Raw genomic sequence first — 20097 nt, forward strand, 5'->3', positions numbered from 1 at the left:
CCAGCATAATATTGTTCAACATCCCATTGTCATATTCTATAAAGATTATCAGTGATTTTCATGTTTTATATCTGTTTATTGATATCACTGGAAATGACATGGTTGTTGGGAGAAATATTTATATTGAAAATTCTCTAAATAATAATATATGGAAAATGCTGTTTAGTCAGTTTATGTTACGTTTGTATAAATTGCATCTATCTATCTATCTATCTATCTATCTATATATATATCTATTATCTATCTCTATCTATCTATCTATCTATCTATATCTATTTATCTATATCTATTATCTATCTATCTATCTATCTATCTATCTCCTATCTATTATCTATCTATCTATCTATCTATCTATCTATCTATCTATCTATCTATCTATCTATCTCCTATCTATCTATCTATCTATCTATCTATCTCCTATCTATCTCCTATCTATCTATCTATCTATCTATCTATCTATCTATCTATCTATCTATCTATCTATCTATCTATCTATCTATATCTATTATCTATCTATCTATCTATCTATCTATCTCCTATCTATCTATCTATCTATCTATCTATCTATATCTATTATCTATCTCCTATCGATCTATCTATCTATCTATCTATCTATCTATCTATCTATCTATCTCCTATCTATATATATATATCCTCTGCTATTATATGCTGAGCTCAGATAAAAACGTCCAGTTTGCTCCGCTGCAGTCTCTGAGCCGAGATGTTCTACAGATCAGCTTTATGGGGCCTGAACAGCACTCTCTATACATGCAGCTCAGCCTACTGGTAATGTGTAGATGCATAGAGACATCTGTGTTGTGGTTTCTGTAAAAAAAAAAAAAAAAAAAAAAAAAAAAAAAAGACCTGTAGAAATAAGTTTTCTTTCCATTAATCCAGCATCTAGTGGGATCTACATATAGAATACATTACAGGACACCTCTGTGCTTCTTTGTGTTACAAATAAGAGAAATAATATACCCGGGCATGCAACCATCTTGAGTTCTTTCCATATAGTTAGAAGGTTTTGCAGGCGGAGCTCTGTTTCCTGATTTCGAACTCCAAATCTTCTGCTTAAACACAGACTGAATTGGTAACATTCAGGTTGGCCTCATACTGCTCATTCATTCTTTCAACTTAGTAATAAAATAATATGGCTTTAGCTCCCCCTAGTGGTGTGGACATGAATCTTAAAGGGGAACTATCAGCAGGTTAGACAAATCTAACCTGCTGCTATACATGGTAAACATGGTATACATAAGAGAATATTACTTTACTGAAAGAGTAGTAGATGCTTGGAACAAATTTTCTCCAGATGTGGTTGGTAAATCTACAATAAGGGTCTTATTACACGGAGAAATCTTTGCGATTAACGACTAACGATAAACAATCGCAAACGAGATTGTTTATCGTTAACCTGAAATCGTTCACCATATTACACAGAACGATAATCGTTAGTTACGATTGTTACTGTGATCGTTATTGCAATCGTTACTATGATCGTTTATTCCATCTGATCCCAGCAAAACAATGAACAATGTGCAATTACACTGAACGATTAGTGAACAAATACAGAACTTGAGCGAACGAATGTGGAATTACAGCGAACGATTAGCGATAATTTTAGGTTCAGATCTAAATCATTGATCAATGACACGCAAACGATTTTTCGATCGTTGCCTGCAATTACACAGGCAACATTCGAACGATATAATGATTTTTCGCACGATAATCGTTCAGTGTAATAGGGCCCTAAGGTGCGCACTTGAACACTGCAGAACAATACAACTGTCCTTCTCTTACCCCGTAAGGGTATGTGCACACTACAGAATATCTGCGGAGACTTCAAGCGGATTCTGCTGTTTGACTGGCAAATATCATTACGTTTATGGAATGGGCAGAGCTGCAAGCGGAGGCTGCTCGGTGGAATCCACTTGAAGTCTCTGTAGTATTGTATGTGACGGACCAGTCTTTCATTCAGAGACCCAGCTGAAGGACCTCTCCTCCCGCCAGACAGTCAAAGCAGTTGTGCATTCTCTCTCATGCTCTTGCTTGTTCCATTCTACGGCCCCGTTCACACTGAGCAAGAACGTCGGAATTCCGTGACACGCGCTCCTCTGCTGCCGCCGCTCTCCGCTCAATGAAATGACATGAGCACGGTGGGATTCGCCGCAGAATACCTACGTTCTTGCTGAGTTTGAGCGGGGCCTACATGTCTAACCTTCTATGAAGAGCATAAAACTATCAAACCTTCTCAGCCTGCCATCCCGCAGGGTCTAGGTAGCTACAGTACGTGGCCGTGGACTACCAACCCCAGAGTGTGAATACAGGCAGCACTATAACACATTGTATTACCCCTACAGGTACCACACCTATGTATACTGCATAATAAATAGAAGCATACAGTGCTGTAAATACACATGTACATGATAAAAACAACAAAAAATACAATAAAGGATATAGAACCCTTCTTATCATACACAATATTAAGGCACATCATGTTGCAACTGTGGATAAGGGAACTCCAACCACTCACAGAGGACCCCCCCCCACATCTAACATTGTCACCACCGATTTCCATACACGTGAAGTTCTGATTGAAGGAAAGATGGTTAATCGGATTTCAGACTCCAATAGTAACAACTTTTCTTTCTGAGAACAAAAGGGTTAGGCAGTTGAAATCCAACATGAACCTGAACAACGCAGGCAGCTGATTGACTTGAAAAGGGCAATGTGTAATACTTAAAGGGGAACTCCGGATAAGAAAAACTTGTTTTCTATTAAAAGTACATTAAAAGTTACATAGATGTGTCTATACAATGTATTAACATAGCTGTACAGTTCTGCCACACTGGTAGCTGATAGAAATCCAGAAAGTGAAGAAAAATGGCCCCTGTGCTAATTCACATTGTCTCCTGCTCCCACTGCTCTCCCCCCTTAGGAGACAAATCTTCCATGCCTCTATCTCACATTGTGTGTGTGTTTGCTGAGCACAGGCTGATGATGCAGACAGGGGGCAGGGCGTAATGTCACAGGAGGCGGGGCTGGATCCCCCAATCCCCTAAGTGATCCACCATCTCTGACCGTCCAGAAGCAGGTGCAGTGCTAATTTTACTGATTGTGATGGGTGGGGGACTGTGATGATCAGCTGAGGGAAAGCATTGCATTCTGGGAACTGCTCAGCCAGGAAAAACAGAAACACAATACAGAACTAAACCCCCCAAACAAATGGATTTTTAGTAGTTTCAAAACTGGGATAGACAGGTAAGTAATGCTATATGTTTCTGCAGAAGTTTCATTTTTTTTCAACCTCTACCTGGAGTTCCCCTTTAATTCTTCCTGTGGTGGCGCTGCAGAGCAATTGAACACTAAGGCTAAATGCACATACAGAAGATTTTTCCTCTTTTTCCTTAAATCCACTGGGTCTTTCAGTTGACACAGACAATTTTTTTCCCTTTAAATTTCTTTGCAATTTCTCTTGACTATTGGTTTCCTCTGTTATTTAAGTCTGCAATAGGAATGTATAATTGTACATTGTCAGAGTCTGGGCTGGACTCTGTGTACTGTAGTCTCTGGATGTTGGGCCCTGAAAGACATCTCTTCCTTTTCAGTAGGTACCACATAAATATAAGGAGGATGGATATCACCATTGTTGATACCACAGCAATCGGTATAATGACATGATCTGTTGCTACAAGTGAAAAAAAATAAAGATTGTTATAAAAAAAAAAAAAAAAAATAGACGCAAAATAATAATAATAGTAGTAGTAAAAAGAGATTAAAAAACAGTTAGGGTCCTATTGCACGGGCCGACGGCATCTCAATCAATAATGTAAACATTTACTGAGCCTATTACAAGGCTTGATTATTGTTTAGCAAAGGCTGCATGGACATTGTTAGCGATGTTCGTGCAGCCCTTGCCCTAAACTGTTATATATTACCTCTGCACGCTCCCGGTCTTCTACTGCCTTCTGCTTGCTTCCCGCCACCGTGCGCTGCAGCTTCTCTGAGTTGACAGGCCATTCAGCCAATCACTAGCTGAGGCAGTCCCGGTCAGTGATTGGCTGAGCGTCCTATCAGCTCAGAGAAGCTGCAGCATGCGTGGTGCCTGGAAGCAAGCAGAAGGCAGGAGAAGACTGGGAGCATGGAGAGGTAATGTATAACAGTATAACAGTTTTTTCAGTTGCTATCTGTCGGCCGCACTTTGATATTACACGTAGTATTGCTCGCCCAACGTCCGATGATTTTAGGTCTGGACCGAAAGAAACAATCAGCCGATAATCGTTCCATCGGCTGATCACTGTCTCTAAGGGTCCATTTACACAGAAAGGTTATCTGACAGATTATCTGCCAAAGATTTAAAGCCAAAGCCAGAAACAGACTATAAACAGGGATCATGTCATAAAGGAAAGCCTGAGATTACTCCTGTTTTCAAATCCATTTCTGGCTTTGGCTTCAAATCTTTGTCAGATAATCTTTCAGATAATCTTTCTGTGTAAATGGACCCTTACATGGAGCAATAATCGGCAGAAATGGCCTAATTCGGCCAATTATTGCTCCGTGTAATAGGGCCCTTATGGTGCGTTTACACAGAGAGATTTATCTGACAGATCTTTGAAGCCAAAGCCAGGAACAGACTATAAACAGGGTGCAGGTCATAAAGGAAAGACTGAGATTTCTCCCCTTTTCAAATCCATTCCTGGCTTTGGCTTAAAAAATCTGTCAGATAAATCTCTCTGTGTAAACGCACCATTGGGCTGCATTCACACGATCCGTGATTATGTGGTATGGACAGGACCTTGGAACTGTCATCATGATTCATTTTGATGCCGTGAGCGCCGAAACTGGTAAAGCGACTCTGTACCCACAATCCCCCCCAAACTACTTATACCGTCAGATACAAGATCTGTCCTGGGGTCTGTTCGGCAGGTGATGCAGTTATTGTCCTAAAAAAACAACTTTTAAACTTGCAGCCCTGTGTCAAATTGGCGTGGTCTAGATTGTGTATGCATTAGGCTGGCACAACCTCTCTGTCCCTCCTCCCCGCCCTCCTCATCATTAGGAATGCTCCAGGCAGATTGTCTCCAATTCCTCAGCTGTGTCAGCACGACACATGGGCTGGCTCTTTAAGGCACCTGTGCAGTGTTCAGACAGGAGAAAATGTTCTAGGGGCATTCCTAATGATGAGGAGGGTGGGGAGGAGGGACGGAGAGGGTGTGCCAGCCTACTGCATACACAATTTAGGCCACGCCCATTGGGCACAGGGCAGCAAGTTTAAAAGTTGTTTTTTAGGACAATAACTGCATCACCTGCCGAACTGACCCCAGGACAGATCTTGGATTAAAAGCAGTTATCCGAAGGTACAAGTGGTTTGGGGGGGTCAGATTGTGGGTATAGAGTCGCTTTAAATTTTCGGCATTCCAAAGTCTGTTTGGTAGCGCATTGTCTGTACATGGACCATAATTAAGAAACGTGAGAATGCGGCCTAACGGTATACTGGGAGTCATAGCAGGTCAGGGATCACTGCTATAGGGGATGCAAAGATCCCTCCACCACATAAGAACATTGGTGTCTCAGGGCACAGAAGCAATGTTTTTCCTCTGCTTTAACACATGGTTACTGTCAGTGGTTTTACTATTATTTTTTGCATGTCACATGCAGTCTCCCACATATATTGGTAAATATAGAAAAAGTAAACCCACCGGTGTAGATTCTTGTGTCAGTAGTGGAAATCAAATTACCTATAAAAACACATAAATATATTTTATAGTGTATAGAGCATAATCATTTTATGCATTAAACACTGGTATTTTTGATTTATTTGAGTTTTTTATATAACTATCTATCTTGTTCTTTGCACGATCTCTAACGTCCCTTATCGTCACAGATGTGGCCATCTCCTGGATCACCTCCTCACTCACCACCTCCTCAACTCACTTTTTTACTGTTGAAGTCCTGTCCTCATCACTTTACAATACTTTCAGCCTGGGGATGGGTCATAGAATGACTTGAATAAATAGAGTCAGCTCACTGCTCCATAGGGTTCTGCCACACATGGTCCTTTACTCAAACAGTGTGTATAAACTTCCATATAGAACAACAGGATCAGTGTTTGCAGTAAACCAGATGAAACCTTTTCAGTGACCCATAATACCCGCAAAACACACTGCGACGACCACCTCAGGCCTACATCGTAGTCCTGAGGTGGTCATGTGGCAGTGTGTTTTGTTGGTTGGATCGCTCTCTAAAGATTTAGGCTATGTTCACACTATGTATGTGTGCGGCTGTATTTTTTATGCGACTGGAAATGTGCGGCTGAAACTACGGCCGTGGGAAAAAATAGACATGCGGCTGAAAACCAACGGTCATTTACTTGGAAGTCTGGTTCAACTAAAAATAACAAATAAAATCTTTAGAAAGTGATGCAAACACCTCTGGATGCATCTGGGAAAGCAGGGAAACAGTTTACAGGAATCGCTATTACCGGGGTTTGCGATCCTCTGCAGTATGCCGATGCCGATGCCTCTCATGGTTAATATATTTAATTAATAAAACACATTTTCGTTGTAATAAAGTCCCTTTCGTTGTTCAATAATTAAATTTAAACAAATCCATCATTTTGCAATTAAATATACTGTTAAAATAAATATATACAGTATATAAATAAATGTATATTTATATATATATTTATTTTTTGACAGTATATTTAATTGCACAATGATGGATTCGTTTAAATTAAATTATTGAACAACGAAACTGATTTTACTACAACAAAAATGTGTTTTATTAATTAAATATTAATTAGTACAGGAAGCTCCATTAAGCCGTTAATTCATATTCCAGGTAATAGAGCTTTCTGTACTAATCAACACTTTACTTTAATTAAAACATCAAATGTTTCTTCTAATTATGTTATCACAATAGCATTATTAGAAGAGACATTTTGAATTATATTTGCGCTCAGCTGATTGGCTGATCGGCTCAGCGCGCATATAAAGAGCCGGTCCGCAGCACAGTGACTTCATTGTGCTGCAGATCAGCGAAGAGGACACATCGGGGTGAGTATAGAGCTCTGCCAATAGCATGTGCTAAGAGCGATGTAGTGGGCACTCAGACCAAAATATATACGGCTCAATTCTCCCAATCTGGGTGCGGATAACAGTCACTGTAGCGGTGGTGCTCTACTGGATAGTAACGTGAATCGGCACAAGTAGAAAGCATATAGTGGCACTCACCGGATCCTTTTACAATGATGCTTTATTTCAGGGCAGATACAGAGCAACAAACAAGTGCATTCCACAGGGGAGGAGCGACGATCGTTTCGCGCTACTGCGCTTCGACTGGCTCACAGTGATTACGTCATCAGGCGCAGCTTATATAGCTCACTAGAAGCTATGCGTCTGACGCGTCTTAATTGCAATACAATTAATATGTACAAAAAGTGAAAAAATACACACACATAGTACATTAACAAAACAGTACAAATAAAATCGTGGGACTTTTTTACAAAAATGAGCTCATTTCCATTCTGTCATTTAGACCTGCCGGTCCCATGGCTTCCGTCCGTATAATCCCGGAGGTCTCGGTCCTGAGCAATGCCTTGTGCCGATCACCTCCGTTCTTATTGGGCGGTACCATTTCGAGACCTATGAATTTAAGACAGGAGATGTCACCACCATGTAACTCTCTAATATGTGAAATTACTCTAGGGGAGCCAGAACCTGATCTTATGGATTGAACATGTTCCCTAAAACGTACATGTAGATTGCGAATGGTTTTGCCTATGTAAAAGGCTCCACATGTACATAGTAGGGCATAAACTACATATTTGGATTTGCATGTCAGAAATTGTCTAATTTCCCATTCTACCCCTCCAAGACGCACAAATTTAAGGCAAGCATTAGAGGAGCAGTGTGAACAGTGGCCACATTTAAAGTTACCATAAAGGGGATTTCTATGGAGCCATGTCTTTTCCTTTTGTTGTCCCCTATGTCGAAGTCTATCACCTATAGTGTGAGTTCGTCTGTAGGAGAAAAGAGGTAGTCGTTTAGCTGTCTCTGCTAGGTCATGGTCATTTTCAATCAGGTGCCAATGGCGTCTGATTACTTGCTGTATAGTTTTATCCATTGGGGTATGGGTAAAGGTAAATACAAACCGGCTGGCGTCCTCTGTAGTCTCCTTGTTGCTAGTATATTGTGTCATACTTTTTGCTCTCTCCCAGCCCTCTCTAACTATTGTTGGGGGATATTTCCTGGCTATAAAGCGTTTTGAAAGCTCCGCTGCCTGTTTTTCAAAAACAAGTATCCTGGCATTAGAGGACTATATTGATAACCCAGGTACATCTTCTGTTATTAATTTAACTGATGTACCATTAACCAATGATTGTGTGTCTTTACTTTCTAAGGGACTGAATTTTTGTTTGGTGGAAAAATTTGATGTGGTTAAATTTGAGGTAGATTTATTTAAAGCTGTGCGCAAAATGAGTCTTAAAAAATTCTTTGCTAAAAAACCTCTAAACACTACACCTAAACTACCTGGAGAAATACCAGCCCAAGTAGGTCTGTTGGGATTCAGTTCTCTTATGGACGTACCAGCTGATATTATAGAGGGGACATGTTTGCTGTCAAGCCTAGGCGATGGTGATATTGCCGTGCCTCCAGTAGAACTTGACAGCAATTTTAAAGGGGGTCGGAAATCGTCCTTCTGTCCTCCTATTCAACCAGGGGGGTACGTTAGATCTATTTTCTACTATGGTGTCTAAAGATGTAAAATCTCTTATTTATCCCACAGATAATCCCAACCTGACAGTGGGGGAATCTAAGGCATTGTCTTGGCTACGTAGCCGTACTGATTTGATCTGCAAGAGGGCAGATAAAGGAGGCCATGTCGTTATTATGCACATGGACTACTATCTCCATGAAGCCGATAGATTACTTAGCGACTCATCTGTCTACTTGCAGCTCAAAGAAGCACCTACTACTAAATTTCTCAGTCAGCTGCAAACACTACTACGTACCCAAGTAGAAAAAGGAGTTATTTCTAAACGTATTGCAGAAAAATTGCTACCTGAATTCCCAAAAGAGCCATCCTGGTACTTCCTCCCTAAAGTCCACAAATTGCTCACTCATCCTCCTGGACGCCCTATTGTGGCAGGGATAGGATCAGTGACAGAAAGTTTGTCCAAGTACCTAGACTGGTTCTTGCGTCCCACCTTACAGAGTATACCCACGTACTTGAAAGACTCAGGTGACTTCTTGAAGGCTTTAGGAAGTGTTACATGGCAGGATGGCTATGCCATGGCCCCCATTGATGTGGAGAGCCTGTACACCCGCATCCCCCAAGATGCGGGTGTGCAGGCGATCCAAGAGGTCCTAGCAGGATTAGGGAAACCGGAGTCCTGTATAAGCTTCATTAGTGAATCATTGGATTGGAGTCATAATGCCTTTAAATTTAACAACAAATGGTATAAACAGATATCGGGGGTGGCAATGGGGACACCAGTGGCTTGTTCAGTAGCTAATTTATTCTTAGCAATTTTCGAAAAGCGTAAAATTTTTTCTATGACTAACCCCTTCATCCAATTCATTGTGACACTTCTTAGATTTATGGACGACGTGTTCATTATCTGGTCCGGTACTAAAGAGCAGTTCTTTTTATTTGTAGACTATTTAAATGCAGGAAACAAAATGAACATGGCCTTCATCTCAGTATTTGGGGGTGACAATCTGGATTTTCTTGATGTGAGGGTAGAGATTAAAGATGGTAGCATTACTACTTCAGGCTTCCGTAAAGCCACAGCCACTAATGCTCTTCTTCATTATGATAGCTACCATCCCCCTCACATCAAGAGATCCATACCATATAGCCAGTTTCTAAGGCTGAGATGTCTGAATAGCAGTGAGGATGGTTTTGAAAAACAGGCAGCGGAGCTTTCAAAACGCTTTATAGCCAGGAAATATCAGCTGGTACGTCCATAAGAGAACTGAATCCCAACGGACCTACTTGGGCTGGTATTTCTCCAGGTAGTTTAGGTGTAGTGTTTAGAGGTTTTTTAGCAAAGAATTTTTTAAGACTCATTTTGCGCACAGCTTTAAATAAATCTACCTCAAATTTAACCACATCAAATTTTTCCACCAAACAAAAATTCAGTCCCTTAGAAAGTAAAGACACACAATCATTGGTTAATCAGTTAAATTAATAACAGAAGATGTACCTGGGTTATCAATATAGTCCTCTAATGCCAGGATACTTGTTTTTGAAAAACAGGCAGCGGAGCTTTCAAAACGCTTCATAGCCAGGAAATATCCCCCAACAATAGTTAGAGAGGGCTGGGAGAGAGCAAAAAGTATGACACAATATACTAGCAACAAGGAGACTACAGAGGACGCCAGCCGGTTTGTATTTACCTTTACCCATACCCCAATGGATAAAACTATACAGCAAGTAATCAGACGCCATTGGCACCTGATTGAAAATGACCATGACCTAGCAGAGACAGCTAAACGACTACAGTACCTCTTTTCTCCTACAGATGAACTCACACTATAGGTGATAGACTTCGACATAGGGGACAACAAAAGGAAAAGACATGGCTCCATAGAAATCCCCTTTATGGTAACTTTAAATGTGGCCACTGTTCACACTGCTCCTCTAATGCTTGCCTTAAATTTGTGCGTCTTTGAGGGGTAGAATGGGAAATTAGACAATTTCTGACATGCAAATCCAAATATGTAGTTTATGCCCTACTATGTACATGTGAGGCCTTTTACAAAGGCAAAACCATTCGCAATCTACATGTACGTTTTAGGGAACATGTTCAATCCATAAGATCAGGTTCTGGCTCCCCTAGAGTAATTTCACATATTAGAGAGTTACATGGTGGTGACATCTCCTGTCTTAAATTCATAGGTCTCGAAATGGTACCGCCCAATAAGAACGGAGGTGATCGGCACAAGGCATTGCTCAGGACCGAGACCTCCGGGATTATACGGACGGAAGCCATGGGACCGGCAGGTCTAAATGACAGAATGGAAATGAGCTCATTTTTGTAAAAAAGTCCCACGATTTTATTTGTACTGTTTTGTTAATGTACTATGTGTGTGTATTTTTTCACTTTTTGTACATATTAATTGTATTGCAATTAAGACGCGTCAGACGCATAGCTTGTAGTGAGCTATATAAGCTGCGCCTGATGACGTAATCACTGTGAGCCAGTCGAAGCGCAGTAGCGCGAAACGATCGTCGCTCCTCCCCTGTGGAATGCACTTGTTTGTTGCTCTGTATCTGCCCTGAAATAAAGCATCATTGTAAAAGGATCCGGTGAGTGCCACTATATGCTTTCTACTTGTGCTGAGTATACAGCTCTCCCCACCCCCTACCCAGCACTGCACCCATCCCAGTAAGGAAGGGGGGTCACTTAACCCCTTCCTTGCTGGGATGGGTGCAGTCTGACATTAGTCTGGCCCCCAAGGGGTTAAGGGGGATGCAATACATCCTCCCTTAACCCCTTGGGGGCCAGACTGTAAGCAGTGATCTGTAAAGATGCTGCATACTGTAAGGAGCACAACACCGCTCACAATGATGGGTGTTGTGCTCCTGTTTGTGTGTTTTTTGTGTGTTTCTCCCTTTTTGTTTTTCAGATCGGATTCGGTGGACTACGTCGATGACCAGCGGTTGTTTGGTGTTTTTTTTTTTTTATAAAATGGTCAATGAGGGGTGTGGGGGTGTTTTTATTTGAATAAAAATTTTTTTTCACTTGTGTGTTGTCTTTATTTCTTTACTTTATAGACTTAGTAGTGGAAGGCGTCTAATAGACAGAATCCATTACTAAGTCGGGGCCTAGTGTTAGCCGGTATAAAATGGCTAACACTAACCCTCCATTATTACCCCAGTACCCAATGCCACCAGGGGTACTGGGAAGAGCCGGGAGCCAGTGGTCCCGGAGCGTCAAAATTGGCGCTCCTGGACCGGGCGGCAGCAGGCTGGTAAGATTTAGGCTGGGGAGGGCCTAAACCAATGGCTCTTCCCACCCTGGTGTTACCAGGCTGCTGTCGCTTGGTTTTTAACCCGGCTGGTTATAAAAAATAGGGGGTACCCTATGCGTTTTTTTTTAAAATAAATAAATAATTTAAAAAAACGCATAGGGTCCCCCCCTATTTTAATAACCAGCCGGGTTAAAAACCAAGCGATAGCAGCCTGGTAAGACCAGGGTGGGAAGAGCCATTGGTTTAGGCCCTCCCCAGCCTAAATCTTACCAGCCTGCTGCCGCCCGGTCCAGGAGCGCCAATTTTGACGCTCCGGGACCACTGGCACCTGGCTCCTCCCAGTACCCCTGGTGGCATTGGGTACTGGGGTAATAATATGGGGTTAGTGTTAGCCATTTTATACCGGCTAACACTAGGCCCCGACTTAGTAATGGATTCCGTCTACTAAGTCTATAAAGTAAAGAAATAAAGACAACACACAAGTGAAAAAATGTTTTTATTCAAATAAAAACACCCCCACACCCCTCATTGACCATTTTATTAAAAAAAACACCAAACAACCGCTGGTCATCGACATAGTCCACGGAATCCGACGTTATCCGCAGGATACAGATATCTGAAAAACAAAAAGGAAGAAACACACAAAAAACACACAAACAGGAGCACAACACCCATCATTGTGAGCGGTGTTGTGCACCTTACAGTATGCAGCATCTTTACAGATCGCTGCTTACAGTCTGGCCCCCAAGGGGTTAAGGGAGGATGTATTGCATCCCCCTTAACCCCTTGGGGGCCAGACTGATGTCAGACTGCACCCCTCCCAGCAAGGAAGGGGTTAAGTGACCCCCCTTCCTTACTGGGATGGGTGCAGTGCTGGGGAGGGGGTGGGGAGCTGTATACTCACCCCGATGTGTCCTCTTCGCTGGTCCGCAGCACAATGAAGTCACTGTACTGCGGACCGGCGCTTTATATGTGCGCTCAGACGATCAGCCAATCAGCTGAGCGCACATATAATTCTAAATGTTTCTTCTAATAATGCTATTGTGATAACATAATTAAAAGAAACATTTGATGTTTTAATTAAAGTAAAGTGATGATTAGTACAGAAAGCTCTATTACCGGGAATATGAATTAATGGCTTAATGGAGCTTCCTGTCCTAATTAATATTTAATTAATAAAACACATTTTTGTTGTAATAAAATCAGTTTCGTTGTTCAATAATTTAATTCTAACGAATCCATCATTGTGCAATTAAATATACTGTCAAAAAATAAATATATATATATAAATATACATTTATTTATATATATATATATATATTTATTTTAACAGTATATTTAATTGCACAATGATGGATGCGTTAGAATTAAATTATTTAACAACGAAAGAGACTTTATTACAAAGAAAATGTGTTTTATTAATTTAATATATTAACTATTAGAGGCATCGGCATTCGCCATTATTGCCGGCTATTTTTGAAGTACTCCGTACGGACCGCCTGTCAATCCACGGCCGTGAATTTGCACAGTTCCAGTCGCAAAGAATGGTCTTGTTCATTTTTTACTGGTCTGTTTACGATCGGGCCGTAGGCTCATACAAAGTGTGCACTGTGCACTTGTATATCGTATACTTTCCAGCGTACACATGAACCGGAAAAATACGGCCGATGATTTACCGCCCGCAATACAGCCGCACAGATACATAGTGTGAACCTAGCCCTAAGCTGGTTTACTGCAAATGCTGATCCTGTTGTTCTACTTGGATTATAGAAAAAATATTGCTTCAATATTGACGCTGAAATCTACAGCTAAAATATCAACATAAAATATAAACTACAACTCCCATCACGTCTGGAGAGCCAAAACTAAAGCTTTTTTTGCAAAAACTGGAGGTTGAAGGTTCCCCATCCCTGATCTAGGTGGCTAGACAGTAGGTGACGTCCCTTCTGTTATTAGATTGTGGGTTACCAGTGTAAGGATGGGGCCTAGCAGAGGGCCCTAGGCCTGCATACTTACTACTCCTAGTATACAATAGTATATTCATGATTGATTGTCCCAGGCTCCTAATATAATGGTGTAATGTAATGTAATACTGGGTTCTGTTCAGTTCGGTTCCGCCGGCAGCCTCTCTTACTACTACATAGTGCGGTATCTAATAACTTAACATATGATTTACCTCCCTTTTTACACACAAAGCCTCTCCTCTCATAGCACTGGGCCATCCTCCATATGCCATCTCCCATCCACATGCTCACACAGTAGTCACCAGCTAATCCATGGACATCTGTGGTTTCTTCATTCCACTTAGAATAACGTACTATTGATCCATCCGACCAGGCTACTTCTTTACCTTTTGGGTGAGAAAAAAATGTCCCAAAATTTTGTTGCAGGTAATAACCAACAAAGCCACAATTCCAGGTTAGCCAAACCTGAACACTCTGCGTTTGACTCCCATGGCAGGGTAAGTTGGATGCCGCCCTAGGGCTGCCAGGAAAACATGGATATCGTCTGTGGTTGTAGCCATGTTGTATCCAACTTATGCAGCTGCGTGGAATGCAACACTGAGCGTTCAGGTTCAGATAACATTGCCGAACCTGAACATTTTGACAGGTTCACTCACCACTACTTGCAGGGTATGTGCCATGGGTCCTGGGTACCTGGAGGAATTACTCTGGGGTGGACATAGAATTGGATGGACTTTCAGTAATTTTAACTCAACTGCTCAGTCTTTTGACCATGACTGGTGGGCATCTGGGTTGTTCTCATACACAATAGATTGCTAGTGGATCCGATTGATAATTGGAATCTGACAACCAATAATTTGCATGATACGCTGTACAATTTGGATTTAGTTGTGGTTTTACTTACTGCCAAGGGGGACGATTCTCTTTAACCACACTGACTGCACTGAGGTCAAAGTCTTCACTTGATAACGGATAAAATACTCTTCTTCTTCGCTTAATACTGTAAGAATATCACCACCTAAGAAAGAAAGGTAACCGGATAAATGGATACTTCATTGGGACAGTTCCTTTCAATTGATAGATATTTTCCTTTGTGACTATAGGGAGAGGTCTACCTATTAAGGCCGGCACTCACCATATTCATCTCATAATTTTATTTGGTTCAAAAACCGTAACAGGGTGAAACAGCAGAACACGTTTCGGCTATATGCCTTTGTCAACTGCCTTGAGGCAGTTGACAAAGGCATATAGCCGAAACGCGTTCTGCTGTTTCACACTGTTACGGTTTTTGAACCAAATAAAATTATGAGATGAATATGGTGAGTGCCGGGATTTCCATTTGATATACTACTTTGGGACTACGCTCCTTTCCTCGTGCACCACCAGCTTGCAGAGTGCCGCTCTGATCCTTCTCCGTACCTATTAAGGCCGGCAGCGCAGTGAGAAGCAGCCAGGGACTGCCCTGATGATTAATGGTACAGGCGGCATGAAAATGATGACATGTTCACTTTAACAAGTATTTATCCTATATGAAGTGTTCATAAGTACAATTTCTAATAATCACCCAGAAACTAAGCAATTACCTTCTTCTGTGCAAAGTTCTTCAGCTTCGTAAAACTGTTTGTTGTGTAAAGCTGTATAAATGCTGTAGCAAAACGGACCCAATGGAATCCATCCTTCTCGGCAAGCATCAAAGGACTGGTTGTAGCGAGGACCTGTTACCAAAAAACTCTGTTAGACAATTATTCAGACGGCATAAGCTACAACTGTGGTGTCCCACCACACGTGTTGCTATTGGTTACGTTCTTCGTAAAAGCCTGAAATTTTAAGTGTAAGTGGTAATGTAGTAGTACCAGAGTTTCGCCACAAGATGTCATTATTGCAAGTATATATACTCAGTTATTGCACAGCTGTAGTACTCAAAGGGTTATTGTTTGTGTATCACATGGATCTGTATGCCAATGAGAGTTCTTTCTTCTTCTCACCTATCATCTCTCTCTTTACTCTTCACATACACACTCCTCACCCACTCACAGCACACCTTACATGCGCTGTAGGAAGGAAGTCAAATGGGTAGAGGAAGTGTAGGGTCTAGTGATGAGCGAATACTGTTCGATCGAATAGATATTCAATCGAATAGTAAGGTATTCGATCTATCAAATATTATCGAATAGTTCGCCGAATATTTGATAAATATTTGATGAGCGTTCAGATCCCCCGGCTTCCGTTTTTTGCCTCCAAGTGGTCGAATAGATGTTTTTTAGTGATCGAATACTTGTTCCCATTGACTTTAATGGGATTGAATATTCGGGAGATATTCGTACAATATCGAATATTCGAATATTTCACTATTTGCTCATCACTAGTAGGGTCTTTTGTCTTTAGACTCTGTAGAGGAAGGACACCAGGGTCATCTCCCCTTTCTGTGGGTGGCAGTGGCAGTAGTCCAGGTGGGTCAGTACTCTACTTTGGACCACTGTGATAAGTACCCAAGGGAACCTGCAACAGCTCGGCAGGTCACTGACCACAGGGGAACAAGGTATAGCCGGCCCATTAAAATAAAAGCAGGTTTGCCACCATACCTGTGTGCTCAACCGGCACTGGCGTCATGACATATTACCATCACTGGGCAAGGCTATATCTTGGCCAACCACTATAGGACTGGCGTCACACCTAACCATCTGTCAAATGACCGGCCGTACCTCCACACTGGGGGTGTACACCATACAACGTTAATTGAGAAATCATGCTCAGGCCTCATTCACATCATGATTGTGGGGTATATCATGTGTATACATCAGGATACTGGCAAATCAGAATGTCCATGTATATTGTGGCATCACCCGGTGATTTAATTGACCACACATAGTCTACATTGCCTTTGAGTACTGTAGACTATGTTTGGTCTATTAAAGGGAGCCTGTCACATTAAAATTCAGTCACATCTACTGCCATTATATAATAGAGCAGGAGGAGCTGAGCAGATTGATATATAGTTTAGTGTGAAAAGTTCCAAGATAACCTGTCATTTATTAATGGAAATCTTCAGGCTAAGTAGTCATGTGGGCGGTCCTACTCATTGACAGCTCTCTGGTTATAATTTTGCATAGATAGCGGTCAATCACTGAGTTGGACCTCCCACATGCCTACTTAGCCTAGAATAGGCAGAGATTTTCTTATGTATAAATAACAAGTTATCTTGGAACCATTCCCACAAAACTGTATATCAATCTGATCAGCACCCCCGGCTGTATGACATGATGTCTGCAAATTGGACTGGGATATCAATTTGACAATGTGCCACTGGGACACCAAGCTTATACATTCCTATACTTTTTTGCTGCTATACCAAGATTCCTGATTTGTAATTTACTTCTATTAAAATATCTCAAGTGTTCCATGTCAGGAACTGTCCAGAGCAGGAGAGGTTTTCTATGGGGATTTGCTACTGCTCTGGACAGTTCCTGACATAGACAGAGGTGGCAGCAGAGAGCACTGTGTCAGACTGGAAAGAATACATCACTTCCTGCAGGACATACAGTAGCTGGTAAGTACTGGAAGACTGGAGTTTTATTAATAGAAGTAGTTTACAAAGCTATAAAACTGTATGACAAGTTGATTTGAAAAGAAAAATAAAATCATTAAACCACCCCTTTAAGAATGGGCATAAAATAGATTTTGCAGGTACCCTTTAAAGCTAGGTTGAGACCACTGTTGTATTTTTATTGTTACGCTCTGTTGTTGGAGCAAAAGTACAAAAAGATGCATGTCCCCATTAATAAGCACCAGGGTTTATGTGTTATTACTATAATCGTACCTGTTGATGGAAGACAGAGCGCCCCCTGCAGTTTTGTATCACAATCTTCAGTTCTCCAATATCCACTAGTATCAATGTACACACAGCTCCTATCTGAGAGCGACTCTTCATCCTCCCATGATGTGAACAGAGACATAGAGTCATCTACCCACCTGAAGTCATCTCCATTCTGTCGATAAAACATAATACACACTAATTCCATGGCAGGCTGAACAAATATAAAAATAATTATTATTTTTTCTATCTGAATAACATATAAGCAGTTTAACAGCCTAGAAGAAGACCTGCATGGGTAGCCAGACAGCCCTGAGGAAAGTTAGAATCATATAAGGGTCCCTCGCTTGGTCCCTAAACACAATATAACAATGTCTTCTCTGGTTTATATAAGACATTGACTTCTATACTTACATCATCTCTAAAGAAGCCGATCCAATGAGGATATCCCAAGCGATGAACGAGGATGGTCACAAAGGCCTGGTGGTATTGGTCAGTAATACTAACCAAAGTCCCGCCGGATTCTTGACAAGCACTGGAGGCCTCGTACCAGGACCTGTTACCAGATATTATCCTGTATGTTTTATCTCCATACTCCATGGTCTCCGATACCGGGAACATATCCGAGCTGTCCATAGCAGGGTCAGAAATGTCTAAGATGATACATGTAAAATATAAAATAGAAGAAAAATGAAATCATCTAAATACTTACATTGTACAGGCTACATACCCTTGTAATGACAATGTACTTTTTACTTTAGTTTATTGTTGTAAGACAGTATAAGTTTATTTGGTGTATATGCTAGCATGCATTTAAAGAGAATCTGTCAGCTCGATATCGTGCTCAATGCTCAAGTGTCGAGGAGGTGGTACCAAGCCTCAGTATGCTGCCTCCTTCCTCCCCTATCCCTCCCCCAATCAAGGCTTGGAGGGGTGGGGGAGAGAGCAGGCATGCATGTTGCAGCTTTGCAATACCTTCCTGACACAGTGGCATAGCTACTGAAAGAAGTAAATTACAAATCTGAGATTTTTTTATTAGTAGTAAAGTATAAATCACTGGCACCAGTTGATTTGAAATATTTTTTTTCTGAACTTCCCCTTTAATCCTGGTATGTTACCTTGTTCTTTCTCACAAACAAATCTATGCCCTTTAGGACTGCACTTTTCCAGATACCATTTTCCAGGTGGGTGAACATTATGATTTGCGGATATCAGAGCACATAGCTGGTCCTCCTCATGTACACCGTTCTATAAGAAAAAAAAAATACATTTGCTTCATATTAAAATTATCTTTTACTTTACATTTTTTTTTTAGTTATAACTAGGTGGAACTAAGGAAAAAAGAAAAACAACCTTTATTTAGCCCTGAATTCCCTACCAGCGGGGAAACACTGTAGCCTAGCTGTTCGCTGCTGGAAGCATTACAATGACCTCATGTTTATTGCACATGTGACTACCATTGCTGCATTCAGGGCCGGCTCCAGGTTTTTGTGGGCCCTTGGGCGACAGAGCCTTGACGGGCCCCTTTGAGTAGCAAATCATGGAGAGACAGGCGAGGAAAGATATGCAGAGTCAGACACAGTGACATGATTATATATATATATACACACACACACACACACACACAGAGCAGGAGCTGTAAACAGAACTAGCAGCTCAGCATGTGATACATATATATATATATATATATATATATATATATATATACACACACACACACACACACACACACAGAGCAGGAGCTGTATACAGAACTAGCAGCTCAGCATGTGATACACACATATATATATATATATATATATATATATATATATATATATATATATATATATATATATATACACACACACACACACACACACACACACAGAGCAGGAGCTGTATACAGAACTGGCAGCCCCAGCATGTGACATATACACACACACACACACACACGCACTGTATACAGAACTGGCAGCCCCAGCATGTGAGATATATATATATATATATATATATATATATATATATATATATATATACACACACACACACACACACGCACACAGAGCAGAACTATACAGAACTAGCAGCACCAGCATATATATATATATATATATATATATATATATATATATCCTGCTGTAATAGATATATCTATTACAGCAGGACCTCTATACACAAAACAACTAGAAGCACCAGCACATACAGAAGTTTGGAGAGCCTACCGTTCAGCCCTCTATCAGGTCAGGTGTCCAATCACATAACCCGTGACGTCATCTAAGGTCCTTCTTCCTTCTCAAAGGTCCTCTTTCCTACTGGGCTGTAGGGATGATTTGTGCAGGAAGACGTGAGCCCGGGGCCC

General features: G+C 41.2%; 1 protein-coding gene across 4 annotated transcripts in view; it reads right to left on the reverse strand.

Moving 5' to 3' along the window:
• Positions 1-856: 856 nt before the first annotated feature.
• Positions 857-20097, reverse strand: part of PLA2R1 (phospholipase A2 receptor 1) — a 58269-nt gene continuing 39028 nt past the window's right edge. For 2 of the 4 annotated variants that reach the window (XM_069982782.1, XM_069982786.1), the window contains 8 exons: positions 18875-19004; positions 18171-18409; positions 17763-17931; positions 15529-15660; positions 14850-14963; positions 14158-14331; positions 5700-5738; positions 857-3688 (listed from right to left, as the gene is read on the reverse strand). In XM_069982782.1, coding sequence (XP_069838883.1) covers positions 3480-3688; positions 5700-5738; positions 14158-14331; positions 14850-14963; positions 15529-15660; positions 17763-17931; positions 18171-18409; positions 18875-19004 — 1206 coding nt within the window. In that variant the 3' untranslated portion in view covers positions 857-3479. The remainder of the gene's footprint in view (positions 3689-5699; positions 5739-14157; positions 14332-14849; positions 14964-15528; positions 15661-17762; positions 17932-18170; positions 18410-18874; positions 19005-20097) is intronic. The other 2 variants (XM_069982784.1, XM_069982785.1) reach the window with 2 other exon arrangements.

This window comes from Dendropsophus ebraccatus, chromosome 9 (genome assembly GCF_027789765.1).
Source record: "Dendropsophus ebraccatus isolate aDenEbr1 chromosome 9, aDenEbr1.pat, whole genome shotgun sequence".
Taxonomy (NCBI): Eukaryota; Metazoa; Chordata; class Amphibia; order Anura; family Hylidae; genus Dendropsophus; species Dendropsophus ebraccatus.